Raw genomic sequence first — 22,737 nt, forward strand, 5'->3', positions numbered from 1 at the left:
TCCAGGCCTGGGAATACGACGGTGAGCAAGGCAGAGCAAGGCAGAGCAAGTCCCTTCCCTCATGGGGCTTCCTTTCTAGGAGGAGACAGACAATAAAGAAATAAACAACTGCAAGTATAATCCTTGGCAAGAGTGAGAAGTAACCTGGAGAAAGGTGCAGTAGACTGAGGGGGCAGAGCAATCGGGTTGTGGTGGATGTTTTCAGTGGAAGGTCAGGGAGCCCTCTCTCTGAGGAGTGACATCTGAGCAGAGACCTGAATGAATGTGGGAGCCACAGGGCTGTCGACGCAAAATAACCAATAACCATTCTATAGATAAGAGAAATAAAGTGAATTTTACTTGAGTTAGAGTAAGGATTATAACCTGGAAGGCCTTAGGAAGCATTTGGGAGAAGCATGGTTTTCAGTACAGTCTTCTATCTTTTGAGAACAAAGAACATACATGAAATCTGCCCAGCATACATATTCATCAAAGTTGCAAAGAGGTATTCAGTTGCAAGTTAGCAGGTCAACATGACCCTGATGTTGGGAAAGGGACTAATCTGGGTTACCAGTGGGGCATAGGAGGGGAAGTCTGCATTCTTATCCTAAGAGAGTGCTTTCTTTACTTTAATGGTCAAGCAGATATACGATGTGTCTTTGATAGGCCAGGTTTTTAGTTCAACCTGAATCAGTTTTGAACCTGCATAGTTACCCCATATACCTCAATATGTGAAAATCTCTTATCAGGGCCACCTGGGAGAGAGTGTTCCAGGCAGAGGGAGCAGGAAGTGCAAAGGCTCTGAGGCTGGTGTGTGCGAGAAACAGCGTGAAGGCTGGTCTGACTAGAGCGGAGTGAGCAAAGGGTGGCAGGGGATGTGTTTAGAGAGGGAAGCAGAGCCACATCTTTTAGGGCCTTTCTACTTTTTGTAATGAATATTTACTCCAAAGGAGATAAATTGGATTAAACTTGTATTTTGTTATTAAAACTGTAAATATTTGGTTCTAAGTCAGATGAGAACACTTTGAGCCACATCACGACAGTCTGATTCTTGTGTTTAAAATATTCCTCTGGCCTCTAGTCAAAAATAAGACCGTCCTGGGGCTGAGAACGGCAGCAGAGGGACAACATATGAAGCTGGTCAGCTGTGCTGGTATGCCGTGTCATATCTTGGTCACGCGCTGGAGGTGGGATGGTGAGAAGGGGTGGGAGTCAGCATTGACTTTACGGGTATAGCTGACTGGGGTAAACCTCCTTTTCACCCTGCTCCTTCCCCAGGACTAGGCCCCGAAAGCTCTTCTCCTGGAAAATGGGCTCTGGAGGAAAGAGGCCCACAGCTCTGCCTGTCTTGTCCTGTTCTGGGGAACCCAGAATGATGGGGAAGGTGTGGAAGGCACCTCAGTCCCTGGGACTGAGCTGAGGCCTCTGCTCCATCCCTTACATTGGACTGGCACTTTTATAGTTTACAAAGCACTTGCATTGTTCATCCTTGCCACCAACTCTGTGAACTAGGCAGGGCAAATACTATTGCCTCTGTGTTGTAGGTGAGGAGACCAGAGCTAGAGAGCCATGAGAATTATCAGAGTTTATAGAGACAGAGAAAGTGCTTTGATATCATCGGGAATAAAGAACACTGTGATTTCTGCTCAGTGAAAAGAACTCATGTGGCCCAGACTGAGGAGGCCCAGTTGAGTTTTTAGTGGTCAGATTGTGGTTGACATTTTCTCTCATCTAAATTTTCTTTCTTTCTTTTTTTTTGAGGAAGATTAGCTCTGAGCTAACATCTGCTGCTAACTCTCCTCTTTTTGCTGAGGAAGACTGGCTCTGAGCTAACTTCCGTGCCCATCTTCCTCTACTTTATATGTGGGATGCCCACCACAGCATGGCTTGACAAGCAGTGTGTAGGTCTGCACCCGGGATCTGGGCCGGTGAACCCTGGGCCACCGCAGCGGAACATGCGAACTTAACCGCTACGCCGCTGGGCTGGCCCCTAAATTTTCTTTTGACGTAATGTTGTTTATGTAATTTAGAAAGAAGCAAAGCATTCCTGTTCCATGGGATTAGGCCAAAAAGTAATTGAATTACTAAAACCATTTGGAGAAATAGCCTCATTGCATTGAAGCAGCAGCCAGCTCTGACTGCAGACACCTCACAATACTGGCAGGAGGTCTGTGGCTGAGTAAAGAGAGGGCTTCGTCCATTGGGATAACTTCTGTCCACTCTTTGATCAGGGGTGTCTTTGCTTGGAAGCGGGTGCCTGATGAATTTTTTTGAACTTCTGACGTGTTCTCATAAATTTCCAAACATTCTTTCCAGTTTAGACCATTCTCAGCCTCCAAGTGGACTCGTCATCGACAAGGAATCTGAAGTTTACAAGATGCTTCAGGAGAAACAGGAGTTAAATGAGCCCCCGAAACAATCCACTTCATTCCTGGTTTTGCAGGAAATCCTGGAGTCTGAGGAGAAAGGTAATCAGGCCCTGGTGAGGTCAGAGGTTCTTGATTAAGGCCTGGGGTCAGGGTCAGTCACTGCTGAAAGAGAACTGTGAGCTTTGGAAAACATGGCTTTTGAAATGCTCAAAACTTTTAAAAAGAGAGTGAGAGGGAGAGAGGGAGAGAGCAAGAGTGCTTTCCATCACACCTGGCTGGCTGGCTGGTCACACCTGGCTGGCTGATTACACCTGGCTGGCTGGTCACACCTGGCTGGCTGATTACACCTGGCTGGCTGGTCACACCTGGCTGGCTGATCGCACCTGGCTGGCTGTTTCCTGTTGCATGAGCATTAGGAGGCTGAGGTGGGGGTGAACTTGACGGCTGTGGGATTCTGTTGGTCTGTCCCTTGGCCATTTGTTTGGTTTGAATCCACGTACCAGGCTTGTGTGGTGGCACAGGTGTGAGTGGGTGAAGGCCATGGGCAATGACAGGCAGAGTGAAAAGGAATCGGCAGCTCAGAGGAGCCAGGCGCTAGGCTTTCAGTTGAGGCCACGTTTTGTTCTTGCTCTAGGGTGAATAGCCTCCTGAGAGCCTGAGAGCGCCTGGTTTGGCCACGTCCTCCCTGTATGACCTTAGGCAAGTCTCTGAACCTTTCTAGGCCTGTTTTCTCATCTGTCAATCCGGGATAAAAATCCTTTCTTCTGAGAATGGTGTGAGGATCAAACTTCATAAATTGCACAGAACACCCATCACCATGCTCGGCACAGAGTAGGTGCTTCATAAACTATTATGATGTTTGAAACCTCATCCAGAGGCTCTGGGCTAGCCTTAGCTTATCCACAGGAGCCCTGATGCCCAGGGCACCCACAGCCACCCTGTGTGGCTCTCTAGGTCACAGGCGATAGTATTGGCATTGTAGACATCATGTACTGTGTATTTATTATAATTTTCAAGCTGATGGCAGTAAAGGTATCTTAATTTAACAAAAGCAGTATATTATGAGAAATTTTTGACAGATGGGTGTGTTGAAGAGGGGTTGCTTTTTCCTCATTCTCACAAAGGTGACCTGTGAGCAGCAGCCCTTAGGCCCATCTGCCTCCTGGGTTGCCATTCACAAGTGCCTTCTGATTCTCATGATCAGCCTGTTACAGGAACACTGGGTTCTTATTGTTCCCCAGGATGGAAATCAAGAGAGACAACAAATGGGAGTAGAAAAGTAAAAGTTTATTAGCTTGTGCACAGGGGTTGCACAAGGGAGCCGGTGCAGAATGGAAAGGAGCAGGTGACCTGCCTCTTAGTGAATGGGATTGTGGGGCTTTTATTAGGCAAAGGCTGGGAAGGAGTGCCTCGTGGTATGTAGACGTGGGGTTGCGCTTGCACTTGCACTTGCAGTGTTGTTCAACATGCCACCATGTGCACTGCATGTATCATTAACATGCTAGCTCTCCACCCCAGGTGTGATTTTTAGTATGTTAATGGGGCTAGGTTACCTTCACTGTACTCCTGGGTGCTAGGGCACATGCGTAAGCCCAAGAAAATCCAGAGGCTGCGGAATGTGGATCTTAGTGGTGTCTCTTTCATTCTCCTAGCTTGTTGATTGGTTAGGGGCCTTATGTTGTTAAGCCAGCGGCCTTGCAGATGTCCCTGTCTCGTTAGGCTGGTTCCTGTCTCAAGATGAGCTACGAAGGACTTTTCTGGAGAGTTGGGTTTTGCCCCTTCCTGGTCTCCACGATGCCCAACCCTCCACACACTCTGGCTTTCTCTTTTCTTGAAGCTCTGGTACCTCACTGGCATCCTGCTTTCTACTGCTCTCTCCACCTCTCCCCAACATGCCTGCCTCTGAGGAGAGAGTTGATGCTCCTGGGAGGGACACCTGGTAACTCTGATGGTGAGACCTGCTTCAGCCAGGCTCGGAGGGATTGCCTGGATTGCTCCAGGCAGCAGGGCGGGGTCAGAGCTGAGTGCCTTCTGGGAGAGTCATCTCCCTGCTCAAAGCCCCCAGCTGCAGATTCAGCTTCCTGGGAGTCTGCGTTGAGCTGAAAGTTCCCAAATGAACACACCCAACACCTAGGCTTCCTCCCCATTTGGGTTGCTTCTTTAGAGAAACTGGGCATTTACAAGCATGGGAAATTAGGAAGAGTGTTCTTTTATGCTAAAAGGATATTGTTCTGCCAGAAGTTTCCCCCTTTGCTTAGAGTACCTGTGCAGTTCAGAAGGAGTGAGCCCTAGTCTGTATAAAGTTCCAGTGTTAGGCCTGACTGACAAATGATTTAGGGGCCAACCATTGAGGATGACAGTTTTGTCAAAACATGTGAGAAGCCACAACTTACTCTACTCTTAGAACGTGCAAAATCCTTCAATTAAGAGAGAAGTCAGTCAATCCTAGCCCAAATTAGGACATCATAGACAGACACTGCAGAGCTTATCAGATGCCCTTGTGATGCAGAGAGGGACCTGAAACCCAGGATCACTGAACTGCCCTGATGTGGCAGCTCCATGCCCATCAGGACCTGGACTCCTTCCATTCTGTGCTCCATCTACCAAGCCTATGAATTCCATTCTCAAGGTTACCTTGTGGTCCTCTTTGGCAGCTGATGCTCCAGCCATCATGTCCTCTTCCAGACACCAGGAAGGAAGAAGAAGAAAAGGACTAATTGGGGAGTTCCTCCTTCAGATGAGCCAGGTTTCTCTTTCCTAGAAGTCCCACACTACTATTCCATTTACATTTGATTGACCAGAATTTAGTCACATGGCCACATTTAGTTGCAAGAGAATCTGAGAATCAGTTTTCCCCCCACTGGGCTGGATGTCTTCTTGTCTCAAAGAAATCAAGATTTTAGTAGAAAGGAAGAGGGAGATAATGGATCTTGTAGTCTCTCTCATATCTGTTAATATGTACTTGCATTAAATTTTCACTGAATGTAACAGCATAAATTCCCATCCAAACATCCACCACATGCAGAAGGCTCTCAAGGGAGGGAGCTCAAATTCCTGTTTTCGTTTGAGATGAAATGACCGAAGCACAGGGCAGTGGCTGATACATAGTAAAAGCACTTGGTGCGGGTTACTGTCATTTGAGAAGGCCTCTGGTTGATAAAGCAGCTCTGCGTGATACAAAGAGCCTGGGCATTCAGGATCTGCCTCTGACCCCCCATGAGACCTTGAGCCAGGTGCTCATCTCTCTAAGCTCTAGTTTCTGCACATGTCCAGTCAGGCTAATAATGGCCACCTCATGGGATGGTTAAAGCGTTTTGGGAAGCAGCGTGTGTAAAGTGCCAGGCACCCAGTCAGTGAGGTCCCCACGGGAGGTCTGGCTGCAGCAGGGTTGGGTGATGAACCTCCGAAGACTCAATGTGGGTTTTCTCATTTTGGTTGAAATTCAGCCTCTGGACTCGGAGAAAGTGTCCTGGGTTCTTCTAGCTCCTTCTCGGTCTGGATCAAATTCCAAAATTTGCAGGGAGAAGGAGCCTTTATTTTTTCTAAAATTGTGGTGAAATACACATAACATAAAATTTACTGTCATAATCATTTATAAGGATACAGTTCTGTGGCATTAAGTTGCATTCATATTATTATGCTACCATTTTCACCATCCATCCACAGAACTCATCTTGTAAAACTGAAACCCTGTACCCATTAACACTCACTCTCATTGCCTCCTCCCCCGAGCCCATGGAAACCACCATTCTGCTATTCATTTGACTTGAATTTGTGCTTGTATTTGTACATGTATTTGTATTTCAAGTACTTCATATGAGTGGAATCATATAGTATTTGTCTTTTTGTGACTGGCTTATTTCACTTAGCATAATGTCCTTAAAGTTCATCCATGTTGTAACATGTGACAGGATTTTCTTCCTTTTAAAGGCTGAATAGCACTGTATTGTATGTATATACCACATCTTGTTTATCCACTCATCTGTCCATTGAAGGAGACTTTTAATGAGAGGAGACTTGGAAGGAGATGTCAGGGAGTGAGAAAACACAGCGGGGGCCAGAGGCTCGAGATAAGCAAGCTGGAGACTTGTTTAGGAAGTATTGGGGCTCATTTTGACTGGTGCCCAGGGTTCCAGGGGCTTCCTCAGATGGTCTGAAATCAGATCATGGAGGACTCCCAGGTGCTAGGTTAAGGACTTGAGTTTGATTTGACAGGCAATGTAGAGCCATTGAAGGTTGTTGAGCAGTGAAGTAGATAGAAAAAAAGCTGTGCTTTACTCAACTCATTTTTACTTTTTGTCCAGAAAACTTTGAGATGAAATGTTCACTGGAAGAAGAGGAATGTTGGTACTTGGCCACAGTCTGGAGGGAGCTAATATTTTTACTGTAAGCTAGTTGAGAGGGAAGGAAGAAGTGAAGTTGCTTCGAGTTTGCAGTGTTGTCTGAATAAGTGAGAGAAGAAAACCGAGCCAGCAGGTGGCGCTGCAGGGCTGAACAAGCTGCGGTGAGGACAGCTTTATCCAGCGCAGCCTCCTCTGCCCCTGCCTGCCCAGTTTCATCCAGTTCACTTCTCTTTATTCCGGAAAGGGATGTGGATTCTCCTCCTACCAAGTGGGGTTTGCGTGTCCCTCCTTTCTTCTCTCCTTCTATCCGCTTGTAGCTCCCACCTTTTCCTGGTCATTTTTCTGCTGATCGAATGAATTATGTGAAAAACAGCCCCATCACCTAAGAGACCCTGACCACACTGATTTGGTTTCCTCAGTACAGTCCGTCTCCTTTCCCAGCTGCCTGGGTATGCAGAAATGCTGCCATTTCCTTCTTTCCACAGCTGGTCGGCAGCCAGGGTGTCTCCAGCACACAGCCAGAAAATGAGGCAGCTCGTTTGGGATATTTAGAGGCATAGAAGCTGCCCACCCAGGCCCTTATGGGATCCCTCTAGGCAGGGCCAGGAGTAGGTGAGGTGAGGGAGGCAGAATGTAAGCTGGCACCAAAAAACTCAATAATCAGACAAAAATGATACATTAATGCAATTTTTTTTCCTCAGGAAGATTGGCCCTGAGCTAACATCTGTTGCCAATCCTCCTCTTTTTGCTTGAGGAAGATTGTTGCTGAGCTACCATTGTGCCAGTCTTCCTCTATTTTGTACATGGGACACCACCACAGCATGGCTTGATGAGCAGTGTGTAGGTCTGTGCCCAGGATTGGAACCTGTGAACCCTGGGCTGCCGAAGTGGAGCACACAAACTTAACCACTACGCCACTGGGCTTGGCCCTGCAATATTTTTTTAAAAATCAAAATTAATGCAAAAAAAATCTATAATTTTTATAAAGTTGGAACTGTATCCAAGGAAGGGAGTAAGGTTTAGGAAGGTACTGTGGGCTCGGTGATAACCACAGCACCAAGGTGGTTTCCCCTAATGTACCTGCGCTGGGGCAGCACCAAGCCTTCTCCAAGCCTGGTAGAGCTCACAGCTGAAAACAGTGGAAACCCTGGAGTCTCCCCATCTCTGCCCCTTCTCACATGTTGCCAGATGGACTTCTGCATTCATCAGTTCCTCAGTGCAGGGGGTTCCCAGCATTGGTGGGGGAACCCTGAGGGATTGTGCCATAAACACCCATGATAGGGCTATTAAAAGTCCCAGGCTGCTTTTACATATTCCCTCTGGTTGTTCTCCATAAGGCAGCAAAGTATCCCAAGCTAGCTCTCACACTATGTTACTCAGCAGTGGGTTGCAGCAACAGATGCATTTCTTGGTCGTGTTACATGAGGGCTGCTGGTCAGCTGAGGCTTGGCTGGGTTTGGCAGTGTTGGGCCTGGCTCCATGAGTCTTCTCATTCTGGGAGCCCAGCAGAGGGAGGCGTCACTCGTCAGGGCTTGCTGTTCTTGTGGCAGAGGGCAGAAGCTCAATGGAGACAGGACCAAACCACACAAATGCACTTCGTGCTTTTGCCCAAACAGAGCTCACATCTGTTCACATTCCTTTGGTCAAAGCAAGTAATGTGGCCGAACCCAAAGTCTCTGGGATAGGGGGGTATCGACTGAGAGCAGGGCTTCTCAGACCGGGTGCTATTGACATTTTGGGCCAGATAAGTCCTTGTAGGGAGGCTGTCCTGTGCATTTTAGGACATTTAGCAGCATCCCTGGCCTCTGCCCACTAGATACCAGTAGTACTCCCCTCCAGTTGTGACAACCAAACCATTCCCTAGGGGACAACCCCCCTAAATAGAGAGCCTGACCTACGGGGAAGTGTGTCAAGGATAGGGAGGGTACAGAGACTTGTGGACAAATTATACCATCTACCACACCCAGCCAATTATCAATGCCCCTTGTTTGAACACATCTCAATGTTTGGTTCCGAAGCACCAGTCAACATTCAGGACTCATTTACTAGAAGGACAGGAGAGCCTTCATTTGTAAGCCCCAGGATTACCCAGCATGGCTGCAGTTATGGGGTGACCCTCTCCTCACTGCCTCACCTTGCACAAAAGGCCATTGTTTGGCTCTTGTCCAGTGGTTCTCAAAGTGCTTCCTGGACCAGCAGCATCAGCAGCATCACAGCATCTGAGAACTTGTTAGAAAGGTAAATTCTCAGGCCCCAACCCAGGGCTACTGAATCAGAAACTCTAGGGGTGGGGCCCAGCAATCTGTGTTTTTAGCAAGTGCTCCAGGCGATTCTGATGCCTATGAAGTTTGAGAACATCTGCTTTATCTAAAGGACTGAGTTTAACCAGGGGTACAGAACAGGATTGCCTGGGATCCCTGCACCTGGAGATGCTCCTTCAGCAGGTCTAGGGTGGAGCCTGGTCTGTGAATTTTATGAAATCTCTCCTGGTGCCTGGGATGCTCACAGGTGCCTGTTCGGAACCACTGGTGTAGAGACCTCTCTAGCTTCGTGGGCCAAAGCATGTTGGAGTACGGTAGGACCATCATGCATTTGTCATGGCATTTCATCATTCATTTCTGTGTGTTTATTGAGCCTCTGTTATTTTCTAAGCCCTGTGCTAGGCTCTTTGGAGTATTGAAAAGTATATGAAACAGGGTTCTGTCGTCAGGTAATTTGCAGTTCAGACAGAGAGACATGTAAATAAATGACAAACAACAATACTCTGCGGCCACATCTCAGTAAAAAAAATAAGTGATGTGGAAACACAGCCAGCTGAATGTATAGCAATAAGAATAATATTAATAGCTTACTATTATTAATAGCTACCATGACACTGGGCTCTGAAGACGTGATGAACTGGGCTATAGGCAGTTGAACACCCAGCAACTAGGAGCTTGTTTTACATGCGAAAAGCTGACTTCAGGAAGGCTGCTGACTCTTCTCTGTAGCAGATGGTTTCCATCTGGCTGCTTATAGCATGCTTTACTGTAATGATTTTGTTCTTGTGATGTGGGTTTCTTTCGGCATCTAATACACTGTCTTTTGATTATCAGATAATGTTTTTATTTATTTATGTATTCCATCTATGTAAGGCATTTTTAAGTTCCCATATCAGTGGTTGCATATGTTTACTCAGAGTGTATTGTAATTTGTTCTGAGGGCTGACTGTGTGCCAGGTACTGTGGGAAGGCTTGAAGTCTATTTTGAAATCTTTTTGTACCACTGTGAAGGGAAAAATGATCTCTTCTTTTATAGAAAAGGAAACCAAGGACCAGAGAGGTTAAGTAATTTGTGCAGGATCACACAGCAGAGTCAGGTTTGTTGGACTCCCATGCCCATGACCTTGCTGGAACACATATATAAGTGGCTCTGAAATAACTACATGATATTTATGCAATTCTGCCCTTCCTGGCCAACTCAAGTGTTTTCCTCATTTTAGGGGATCCCAATAAGCCCTCAGGATTCAGAAGTGTTAAGGCTCCAGTCACCAAAGTGGCTGCATCGATTGGAAATGCCCAGAAGTTGCCCATGTGTGACAAATGTGGCACTGGCATTGTGTGAGTATCTGCCTACCTCAGGCCTTGGAGCCCCTGTGGGTTGGGTAAACCATGAAAATGTGGAAGATGTTGGATGTTGTATGTTTTGGGTGTGATGGGGAAAAAAATCCTGCCTGGAAAAATGGAGCAGAGAAACCAGGAAAGTCCTGTGTCCTGGAGCCAGGTGGTGAAGGTTTCCCTTGGCCATGGAACCCTCAGGTTATGAACATGTAAAACCAGAAAAAGCAGGGCTGCCGTGTTGAAGTGGGAGGCACTTCTGGAGGGCTACAAGAGGAATATCTCTGAGCCCCAGGAGCAAGAAGCCCCTTTATGGCTGGAGCCCAGTTGGGAGGCCCTGATCTGCCTTTTGATTGGGCCTCTTGGGAGGAGCCCTGGCCCTCGTGCCACCTTCAGGAGCTGGTCAGTAATGGAGTCCCTTCCTGCCTCCCTCCTGCAGTGGCGTGTTTGTGAAGCTTCGAGACCGCCACCGCCACCCTGAATGTTATGTGTGCACCGACTGTGGCACCAACCTGAAACAGAAGGGCCATTTCTTTGTGGAAGATCAAATCTACTGTGAAAAGCATGCCCGGGAGCGGGTCACGCCACCTGAGGGCTACGACGTGGTCACCGTGTTCCCCAAGTGAACCAGCAGATCTACACGAAACACTGTTCTCCAACTAGGCCCTGCTGCAGCCTGATCTCTGAATGCTCTGGCCCTCTCTTCTCTCAAAAGTTCTTGCTTACTTATATCCCTCCGCATTAAACATTGCGTCCCCCTGCTTTTGCTAACTGAGTCACACTAGCTGTGTGATGCCTGCTTTTACAATTAACAGGATTGTTTTGTTCAGTGTCTTCTTGCCAGTATCGCTGTGTTTTCTCTTCACCTCAGTTCCTCACTGCTGCAAATGGACATCAGCCAAATTTGAACCAAACTGAATTTAACCTGTCTGACAGTGATTTTGTTTTTATGCAATAAATGTATAGACTCCAAGGTGGTGTGGTGTCTCTTTATCATTTGACCATGTGTCCTACTCCCTGTCTCAAGCTAGATGAGATTTCTGAGACCTCTTTTCTTGTTTTAGGTTTCTTACTCCTCTGAGGTTTGAGGGCCTTTTCCTGCAGGTATGAGAAAATTGGCATCTGTATGGCCCATGTTCTTATATTTCTTTGAAACTTGCTCCAAGTTATCTTTCTCTGATGCTAATATAAGATACTTAGTTATGTTCTAATGAAATGTTGTTTTCCATACATCTGGCTGTTCTTGGTCTTACCTAAGGAAATGAATGCTTTCCAAATAATAGATGGGGAGCTTTAACAGTTGGCCTTAAAATATTCCCTAATCAGTCCCTCTCCAGCCTGGTTGCTGCCATGACAACCCCTCTCCTTTCTGAAGGGGAGCAAACTCAGGATCGTGGCCAGCAGCACTAAACCTGCAGATTGCTCAGGGAAATGGGAAATGCTCTCAGAAGAGACTGGGAACCCTGGCTGTTAAGGGGTCTTGAGTCAGAGACCATCACCATAGATGACCTCATGGAGTCATTTGCTCAAAACAGTGGCATTCTCATCACTCCAGAAATTGAGATTAAACAATTTGTTAAGAGAGGTGAACAGGGCACTCCAACCAACCCTCCTTCCTCCAAGAGAGCAAATCATCTCCCCTTAAGCACTGGTGACCACCGCAGGTAATAGCTTATGCCCTTTATTAATGAAGGGATTGGCTTGTTGGTGCTTACTCTACTAGTAAGGATTTTACTAGTAGTGCTAGGATTTCATACCACAGATCTCAAACTAGAATACACCATGGACAGTTTAGACGCGAGCAGTTCTAGTCTACAAAACCCAGAACAAACCTTTCAGGTGGAAAGTTACTTCATGTTAAAGCTCGATTTTTTTTTTTTGGTAGTTAATTTGTCCTTCCTTTAAACTCCATCTGTTTCTAAGTTTGTTACAGGCAGGGTGGCTTAAACTTTGCAATTTTGGGAAATCAACCTAAAACAAAAACTGCCTGAACCAAAGCTTGTTTGATTCGTTTACAAATGAGGTAACAACTGTGATTTGGGTTTATTGATTGGAAGGGGATGGATGGGTGATAGATTCTTCCAACGTTCTCCAGTCCTTTTTCTCAGATCATGTGCTAGTGAAATGCCTGCTTTTTAGAAGCCGCCTGTTGATTTCTCCCAGCCAAACCCAAGGACTTATTCTTGGTCCTCATCCGTCTCACCCACTCAGTGGTGTTTCCATCACTGCTCACCTAGGGCTTTGATTTGTTCGACCTGAACTTTCCCAGCACTTTCTGCTGCTCTGACTGCTGGGTCTCTCGTTATCTCCTTGCAGAAGTCAGGGATGACACCCTCCTCTGGTGACACCTTTCTTTGACTAGGCATCAAAGAAATAGGACTAATGTTTCAGGAAAACAAAGACAAAAGGCTTTTTAAAAGGATTTTCTTCTTCCTTTTTATTCTCTTTCGAAGATAACGCTAAGCATTATCTAAATTTTACTTGCATTGGGTTCTGCCCTTTCCTGGTGGATTTCTTTTCTCAGGTGTCTGAGCTGTTCTGACTTTCTCCCAGGTTGAAGGGAGAGGCTCAGAGGCGTATGCCTTTCATCTAGGGCCAGAGAATGCCTGGATGACCACTTAAAAGGGGAGAGGTGTCTTGACCCATCTTGAGTAAGAAAATATTGGTTAGGGTGGCCTCCATTCATTGCTTTCTTATCTCATTGGAGGTATTTAGGACTGGATTTCAGTAATGGAAGCATCAAACAGAAAGCAAGAGTATTTTTTAGATACAGTGTTTTTAAAGGATATTTGCAAAAATTATATCTTCTCTTCCCTTGTGGCAATACATATAATTTGGGAGGATAAATAGGAACCCTAGTAATCCTTTGTTTTAGTAATAATATTTAGAATATTAATTCCATATTTTCCCCATGGCCAGGTTAAAGAGCCCTGATTATAAAAGGAATTTTTCAAGCCCTCTAGAAGGGTGTTTCTTACATTTCAATGTGCATGAGAATCATCTGAGGACCCTGTGAAGATACAGATTCTGATTCATTAGCTGTGAGACCTGAGATTCTGCATTTCTAGCAAGTTCCGGAGTGACGTTGATGCTGCTGGTCCACGAATTGCATTTTGAGAGGCAAGTTTTCTAAAACACTGGGTTTGCCTTAACTCAGGGGTATGTAAGCTACCATATTGTGATTCAGTTGACTGTTAGGGAATATATACCACAATATTTTTAAAATTCAGTTATAACCAAAATTCATAGGTCTTTTTCTTTGAATTTTGATTATTATATGTACCTCAGTCCAGATATAGAACATTTCCATCACCCCATGATAAGTACCCCATAAGTAACCTTTGCTTATGCCTCTTCCCAGTTAATTTCCTCCCACCCCTGACCCACCCCATGGTAACACAGGCTTAGCCTTTCCTTTGGGTCTCCCAGCTCACCCTTCCCCGTAGCCAGTGGTTCCCCTCCTGACTTTATCAGGGTTGCTGCACTGTCCCAGGTCTCAGAACCATGGAGTGAGCTGTTCTCCATTCTCTTAACCTGCCCTTCATCCCAGCTGCTCTTTTGCCTGGAGCAGCCCTGGGTGTCATATAGGCTCTTGCAGGTTCAGCCTTTGAAGTCCATTGGGTTTCATGGGAGCTGCAGAGGAAACAATTTAATTTTCTTTTTAAAATGGAATGTGAAATAATTACAAAATGGGTGGGAAATGAGTGAGTAAAACATAATCAAGGTAATTCATTTGTATGTGTAACCGTGGCATCATCCATAAAGAAAAAGTGGTTAGATTTGCTGAGAAAATAGTTGGCAGCCACTGCCTGCATCCTTAAACCTGGGAGGCCATTCTGGCGGGCTGGATGGCATATAGCTTTATTACTCACATTACAGCTTGTTTACTTATAAACATCCAGCTGCATCGATAAATTGCACCACCATCTGGTATTTGCTCTTTGGCCCTAGTGGACACACTGTCCGTCTTCCCTAGAGGGTGACGGCTTCTGGAAAAGCAGCCGAGGCTGAGAGGCAAGAGAGAGGGACTTGACCCACTTGGCAAGTTTCATTCACTTCCCTAATAACCTCTTGAGCCCTGATGCTGTGCAAGGCACTGATCCAGGGCTGGGAATACAACAGTGAGCAAGACAGAGCAAGTCCTTGCCCTCATGGGGCTTCCTTTCTAGGAGGAGACAGACAATAAATAAATAAACGACTGCAAGTATAATCCTTGGCAAGAGTGAGAAATAACCTGGAGAAAGGTGCAGTAGAGTGAGGGGGCAGAGTGATGGGGATGGGGTGGATGTTTTCAGTGGAAGGTCAGGGAGCCCTGTCTGAGGAGTGACATCTGAGCAAAGACCTGCATGAATGTAGAAGCTCTGGGGCTATCTGCGGAGAGTGCTCCAGGCAGAGGGAGCAGTAGGCACAAAGGCTGTGAGCTGGTATGTTGTTGGCACAGAAGAAAGGCCTGTATGCCTAGGGCAAGTGAACAAAGGGAGAGTGATTGGACATATTTTTGGACAAGGAACCAGGGGCCTTGGTCTTGTAGGGCATTGTAGGCTGTTGCAATGGGAACTGGGCTACGCTGCCCCAATCCACCTTCAGGTAGGTCTGAAGGACTTATTTCCCCAGCTGCTGGGAGTGCTGCCGACTGATGGATGAGCCAACTATCTGGCCTCTTCTTCATTGCCCAAGGTTATTCACTTTTCTGAGTAGCCCACATGCAATGACTAATCAACATAAAGTACCCTGACCCCCACCTTACATGACTCTGAAGGACTACGGTAGCTTCAGTGTTTCCCATACCTTTGTTGAGACTGCGCTGCAGATCAACTTCCCACTCTCTGCCCCTCCTGCTTTCTTCCCCTCCCCCAGGTGATGATCCTAAAAATCCTCCCTAGTAAACCTTCTGTACGCTCACCTGTGACAGGTGGTATTGAGAGTGGTCCATGAAAGCAGATGCTAAGATGGGATTTGGAGCTGGCTCACCTGCTCCCCGGCTGGCAATGAGGGCCCTATCAGTGCTGGTAAATGCAGAGCAAGTAGCCCTGGCACAAGGGAGAAGGGCAATTGTTAAAATGTTCACTGTTGGAGAATGGGGTTGGCTTTCCTGTGGAAGGAAATGCACGAGGCATTGGAGAAATATGGGCAACATAGTAAATGTAAGGACAGTGAAATTGGATGCTTATTGCTAAGCTTGATTGAGGCTTTAGGGTGATATGGTCAATCATCAACTAAAAGCTAAGCATGAAAGCTAGAGGCCCATCTTGGTGGAGTGTAGAGAAGGCAGAAAGAGCCAAGTTTTAAGTCAAGGAGTTAATCATAAGAATTGTAGACGAGGATATGCATGGGATTGGATTCTGAGGTTGCTGGATCAAGGAAGGCAAAACAAAAAGTGGGATTAGGGAGAATTTATTGATTTGGGAGGATTCTTCCAAGATGAAGGATTTAACATCCTGGAAATGACTCCAGGAGATGGTACAAACATGGAATTAGGAAGGCTCTTAGAAGCATGGAAAAAGCAATGGCCCTCACCAAGGGAGGTATAAATGCCAGAAATTGACATGGCAGATGATGGAATAAGGAAGAAGGAAGCCTAAGTGAATTGGACATGCTCAAATGGAAAGGCTAAGTAAGACTGGAAAACTCACCAGATGACTATTTCAGGGTATGGCCCAAAGGATATGCCATTTACCAAAGCAGGAAGGAATGTGCTCACTTCTTTCTGGTGAGAGGGACACCAGCATCACTAAAACATTCAGTGGTGACCCTCCTCTGTATGGTTGATAGTTCCAACTGCTGACACAGAATTGGGCTCTCTACTAGTATTGGGGTTGATATCTGACAAAATAAAGATCAGGTGGAGATGTTTTGGATATCAGAGAAAGGTGAATGCAATTGTCACAAAGAATGGTAAGAGTGGATTGGCAGCCAGAGGGACTTGTCCTGCAGAGATTATGGAGATATTAATAAAACAAGGCATCCCTACTGGCAACATAGATCACAGCCAACAAAGGTACTGCCCAAGATAAATAACCAAAGAAAGCAAGAAGGAATAAGCAGGGAGCTGAGGGCAGTCTCCCCCATAAAAATCACACTCCATTTCCCGATTTCCTATCTGAGTTTTCATACCTGAAACCCAATGAATGAAAGATAGGCCATGGAAGACCCTGCAACATCATGAGAAATATTTCCAGTAATGATTTCTAGTCTTTCCTCAAAGAGACCATTGACTGTTTTCTCTGGTAACAGTATAGTTGGAAAAGGGGACTACACAGACATTTTGGAGACTGTTGGACTCTGGATGGGAGTTGATATGGATAGCTGGAGACCCAAAGCATCATCTTGGCCCCTGTGTTAGAGTGAGGGCATATGAGAGCCAGTGGTTATTTCCCTGGCTCCCAGATGTAGTTTGAATAAATATACTTGGCAATCGACACAGCACCTACATTTGTTCCTTGGCCAATGAGAGAAGAGCTATGATTTTCAGATGGGAAACTTCTGAAACTTGCTATTGCCTTCCATATATTAAATAAACAAAAAATCTCACACTATCACATCTGAGGTGAAGGAAGAGGAATTGGAATGGCAAAATTATTGTCCTTCTTAAAAAACTAAAGGGGACATAGGTGGTGGTCTTCAGTGGTATCTCCAGGTTAAATATACTTTTCTGGCCCCTGTGAACACCAGACATGTCTTGGAGAATGACAGTGAGTTCTCAAAAAACTCCATCAAGAAGTAGCATCAATGGCAGCTGCTGCAGGAGATGTGGTATCTTTGCTTATAGCAGATTAATGTGGTTTCAGTTACATGGTATCTGGCCACTGATTTGGCAGATGAAAGGGATCAGTAAAGGACAAATTATTGCATCTTGTACTTTCACCATGAAGAATGTCTTTTAGGATTCTGGACACAGCTTATCTACACCTTAGAACACAGTGATACTCCATATACTGAGCAACACAAAGATACAGCTTTGATGTGGCCCAGGGCAGAAAAAAGCTCTGCAACAGGTTGAGGCTGTGGTGCAAATGGCCCTGCTGCTTGGGTCATATTACCTAGAAGACCTTGTGATGTCAGAGATATCATAATGGGACACCAGTGAGAGAATCAAAATGCAGGCCCCTTGAGTTCTGGAAGAGTACTTTGCCATCTATAGTAGAGAATTAGATACTTTTCAAAAAGCAGCTCCTGGCGTGCTACCTGACAATGGGATATCAAGTGGCAGAACTGCTCTTCGTGATCTGAATTCTGTCAGACTTGTTATGTCAGAAGGTCAGGCATATCCAAGAATAATCCTTCATGAGATGGAAGGACTGAACCTGAACAAGGTTGGAGGACACTTGCAAACTGCATGAGCACATAGCCCAGACCATCACATCACCTACCACTGTTGTATCAATCCCTCTCCCTCATCTCTTCCCCGTGGCTGATGGTAGATCCCTTATGATCGGCTGAAGGTGGAAGAAGAAGCCCAAACTTGATTCACAGATGAGTTGGCTTGGTATGTGGGTGAAAGCTGATATGGATAGTGGCTGTGCTGCAGCACTACGTGGGGTGGTCTTGTAAGGATAAATCATCACAGTGGGCAGAGCTTCATGTGGTATACCTAATGATCCACTTTGTATGGAAAGGAGAGGCCCACGTTTAAATGTGGATGGATGGACTCATGGACAATGGTGAATGGCTTGGTTGGCTGATCAAGGACTAAAGGGGGAAGATTAGAAGATCAGGGCAAGGAGGTCTAGAGTAGAGGAATATAGATGGACATTTGTTAACACTCATTAGAGAGAATCAACCATGGAAGAGGCACTAAACAATCAGGTTGGCAAAATAGCCGATTGACATCAACCAGTGTGTTGGCCACCCCTGTGTTGGCAGAAAGGATGCATAGATGGAGTAACCAGGATGGCAGGAATGAAGGCTGTGTATGGACCCAACAAGATGGGCTTCTATTTACCAATGCCAGTCTACCTGGTGCTGCTGTCAAACGTCTAACCTTTCAGCAAGAAAGACCAAATGAAGAGGACCATCCTTTGAAGGAGCCAACTAGCGACTTGATGGCTGGCTGACTACATGGGATCACTTCCATCATAGAAAGCACAGTGACTTATTTTGGCAGGAATAGACATGTATTCCAAATATGGATTTGCCTTCGCTATCTACAGGGCCTCAAACACATCACTCTCTGAGGACCTATAGACTCTTTGATCTATTAGCACAGGACTCCATCTAGCATTGTCTGACTGAGGGACCCATTTTACAGCAAAGGAGGCACAGCAGTGGGCACACGACTGTGTAGTCCCATGGATCTATCACATACCACACCACCTAGAAGCTGCCAGCCTGAGTGATGGAATGGCCTGTTGAAAGCATAGCTGAAGTGCCAATTCAGACACTAGACCTTGTGAGTGTGGGCTGTCATCTTCTAGGCTGCAGGAACACTTTTAATCAATGAATTTTATGTGGTGCTGTGTCCCTAAGAGGTAGAATATATTAGTCCAGGAACAAGGGGCAGAAGCAGGAGTGCTCCTGCTTACTATCACTCCTAGCGACTCCCTTGGGGAATCTGTGCTTCCCATACCTGTATATCTGAACTCTGCGGGATTTGAGATCTTGGTTCTCAAGGGGAGGATACTTCCATCAGGGGAAAGAGCACAAGTTCCACTCAACTATAAGGTACAGCTGTCTTCTGGGCACTTCAGTCTCCTCATGCCAGAGAAGCATCAGGCAAGAAGAAGAATCATCATCCTTGTGGGGTCATTGACCCTGATCATTGGAGGACTTAGGGATGCTGCTGGTATGCAGTGAGTGTAGGCAGGAATATTTTTGGCAGCTAGGTGATAATGCAGGCACCTCTTGGTAGTCTCTTATCTAATTTTGATGGTAAATAGGCAAGTACAGCAGCCACCGCCTAAAATGGGCATGGGACCCGTGGTTAAGGATCTGCAGGGGTGAGGATCTGGGTCATACCATCAGGTAAGCCACAGATTCACAGACATGCTAGTTAAAGGTGAAGGGAATCTAGCTGGAATGCATTGTAGAAGTGGGAGATAATGAATATGAGTTACAGCTCTGACTCCAACTTCAGTGGCAGGGGCTGTCATTTATCCCAGTAACCTCCCTCTTCTAAGTTTCCCCCAGGAAAAATGGCCCACCAGAATCTGGGAGGAGCTGCCTTCAGAGGTCGTATGAAGAATCGCACTGAAGCTGACACTGATGTATCACCAAGATAGCCCTGCAGAACCAAAGGGTTCAGTCCTTGAGCTGCTGGGAGAGTTGGCAGCAGAGGGCCCCATCTGTCAGTCCTCTTCAGGATTGCCTCAGTTGAAGAATATTGCCTCATGGCCCCTTCCTGAGGCAGTCCAATGCCTGGGGAACCAGCGACTCAGGGCAAATGAGAATTAGAAAGAATGTATAGGGACTTGAACAGATGTGTGTTGCATGATTTGTATGTTGTATGATTTCTGTTCTGTGGAAGAATGCCTGTGGCCAAGGACTGAGAGCATGCCAAGGATTTGTTACAGGGGTTGGGTTGTAATTGACTTCTCTCCTCCCTTCCATGAAATACTCACTTGACATGAGGTTGTTGAATCAATTTGAAAAGAAAGAAAGCATTTCCGTCCAATGTTATTAGGCCTACAAGGAATTGAATTGCTGAAACTATTTGGCAGAAGACACTCATTGCACTGAAGCAGGAGCCAGTTCTGGTGACAAACATACCTAAAAACTTTGGCAGAATGTCTACTGTTGAATCAAGAGAGGGTTTACTCCATTGTGATTACATTTATATGTCCTGTGATTTGTGGATAATAATTGCTGAAGGGAGGCAGCGTGGTGAATTTTTTCTAACTTCTGACACCTAATGAATTTCCAGACATTCTTTATAGTTTCAAGCACTCTCAGCTTCTCAGCAGCCTTGGCATAGGCAAAGAATATGAGGTTTACAAGATGCTACAGCAGAAAGAGGAGTTAACAAACTGAAGTAGTCCACTTAATTCCTGCTTTTGCAGGAAATCCTGGAGTCTGAGGAGAAAGGTGACCAGCCCTGCAAGTGGTCTGAGGCTCTCGTTCAAGGCCTGTGGTGAGGGCCAGTCATTGCTGAAACAGAGGTGAGCACAGCCTACAAGTGGGAGGAAAGAGCAGGGTATGAGTTTTTAAATGCTGATACCTAAACTAAAATAATCTAACTATCCCTTTCTGCCTTGGTACTACAGAAGCTGGTGATCTGCCCATTTCCTGTCATGTGTGCATCATATGCCTGAGGATTGGTAAATTTTCTTGTGGTGGGATTTTGTTGGTTTGTCCCTCAGGCCCCCCTTGATTTGGTTGGAGCGCACATATCCCATTCCTGCAGTGATTGGTGGGTGCACGTGGGCAAAGGTCAAGGGCAATGGAGAAACTGAACCAACTGGAGTAACCAGCAGAATGAATCTGGGCTCTGAACTTCATCTTGGTGCTGAGGAAATGCCTTTTTATATTTCTGCTCCAATGCGTTTAGCACATCAGAGTCCTGCACTTACTGCTCTCCCTTCTTCTCCCCACTTTACCCATCTGCTAAGGGAGAGTCATCTCTCCTGAGAAGTATCAGCATACCTGTTGACTCTGATGAGGAGAGACCTGCCTCAGCCAGGCTTCCACTCTCCTGGAGTCATTCTGCTTTAAAAGGGACTGACCTTGTTTTTTCAGGGCAACCAGTTTCACCACATCCTAGCTCTAAGAACTTAGCCAGGTCACTGACCCTCCTGTAGTCATGACCCTTCTTTCATTCCTGATGTTGATAATTTGTGTCTTCTCTCTTCTTGATTAGTCTTATTGTATCTATTTAGTTTTTTTGGTTACTATTTAATTCATTTCTGTAATTATGTTTATTATTTCCTCCTTCTTCTTGCTTTACGTTAGTTTGTTCTTCTTTTCCTAGTTACTTCAAGGTGGATGTTTAGGCCATTGATTTGAAACCTTTTTTTCCTTTTCTAATGTAAGTATTAAATAATATAAATTTCCCTCTAAGTCTTCCTTTGGCTGCATGCCACAAAATTGCTATATTGTGTTCTCATTTTTATTCACTTCAAAATAGTTTCCAACTTCTCCTGTGATTTCTTCTCTGACCCTAGGAATATTTACTAGTGTTGTGTTTAATGTCTAAACAGTTGGTGGTTTCCCAGCCATCTTTCTGTTATTGATAGTTTATTTAATTTCGCTCAGAATTGGAATTAGATCCTTTTCAGTTTGTCAGTTATCAATTTCTTTTGTAGCCCAGAACATGGTCTATACTGCTGAATAGTACTTATGCACTTGAAAAGTATGTGTATTCTGCTGTTTTGGATGGAGTGTTTTATAAAAGTTAATTAGGTCAAGTTGGTTGATAGTGATCTTCAAGTTTTGTATCTTTTTACACATTTTCTATTTACTTGTTCAATCATTTACTGAAAGTGGACACTTGAAATCTCTAGCTATAGTCATGAATTTGTCTAGTTCTTTCAGTTCTGTCAGTTTTTGTTTTATATATTTTAAAGCCCTATTTTAGGTGCATATACATTTAAGATTCTTATATTTTGTAATGAGTTGACTCCTTTGTGATTATGAAATGAACATTGTTATCTCTGGTACTATTATTTCTTCTGAAATCTACTTTGCCTGATATTAACATAGCCATCCCAGCTTTCTTTGATCAATGTTTTCATATAATATCTTTTTCCATCCTTTTAATTTTTCTGTGTCTTTATATTTAGGGTTGGTTTCCTGTAGAAAGCATATAGTTTGACTGAGTCTTGCTTTTTCATTCAGCTTGACTATCTCTACCTTTTGGTTTTGACTATTTTTATTTCATTCAATTTTTGATGTCAATGGGTGTATGTCTGCCATCTTGCCAGTAGTTTTCTCTTAGTCATTTTTGATTTTTGTTTCTGTTTTCCTTTTACCCGCATGCTTTTGGATCAATTGTGTATTTTTTTATGGTTCCATTTGATCAAACTATTTGTTTATTAGCTCTGTCTATTTTTTTCTGTTTTGTTTTTAGTGGTTTAGAGTTTACATCATCAACTTACTGTAGTCAGTGTTCAAATGATATTATACTATATCAAGCATAGAGTGAAAACCTTACAATAGCAAACTTCTGTTTCCTGCCCCCTTTTATGATATTGTTGTCATATATTTTATTTTGACATGTTTAAGCACAATACAGTATTTAAAAAAGATAAAAAATAAAAACTAGTCTATAATATTCTAAACAATTTTATGTAAGTAATTCCCACATTACCCTTTCCAATGGTTTTCATTCCTTCTTGGAGATCCATGCTTTCAACTGGGATCATTTTCCTTCAGCATTACTAATTTCTTTTAGTCATAGTTTTAGTGTGGACAGCTGGTGATGAATTTACTTAGTTTTAGATTATCTGAAGATCTTTTTATGTAGCCGTTTTTATTGAGGCATATTTTCAACGTGTAATTTTATTTAGTTTTAAAAGA

General features: G+C 44.8%; 1 protein-coding gene and 1 long non-coding RNA gene across 2 annotated transcripts in view; both read left to right on the top strand.

Moving 5' to 3' along the window:
* The window catches only part of PDLIM1 (PDZ and LIM domain 1), a 42,555-nt gene extending 31,295 nt beyond the window's left edge, over positions 1 to 11,260 (top strand). Inside the window, exons 5-7 of the mRNA XM_001501975.5 lie at positions 2,296 to 2,447; positions 10,173 to 10,290; positions 10,727 to 11,260. Coding sequence (XP_001502025.1) covers positions 2,296 to 2,447; positions 10,173 to 10,290; positions 10,727 to 10,913 — 457 coding nt within the window. The 3' untranslated portion in view covers positions 10,914 to 11,260. The remainder of the gene's footprint in view (positions 1 to 2,295; positions 2,448 to 10,172; positions 10,291 to 10,726) is intronic.
* A 9,001-nt stretch (positions 11,261 to 20,261) lies between these two features.
* On the top strand, positions 20,262 to 22,479 carry LOC138915893 (uncharacterized). Its single transcript, XR_011422318.1, has 2 exons — positions 20,262 to 20,381; positions 20,487 to 22,479. It is a non-coding gene; the product is annotated as an uncharacterized lncRNA (long non-coding RNA).
* The last annotated feature ends 258 nt before the right edge of the window (positions 22,480 to 22,737 follow it).

Source organism: Equus caballus, chromosome 1 (genome assembly GCF_041296265.1).
Source record: "Equus caballus isolate H_3958 breed thoroughbred chromosome 1, TB-T2T, whole genome shotgun sequence".
Classification (NCBI taxonomy): Eukaryota; Metazoa; Chordata; class Mammalia; order Perissodactyla; family Equidae; genus Equus; species Equus caballus.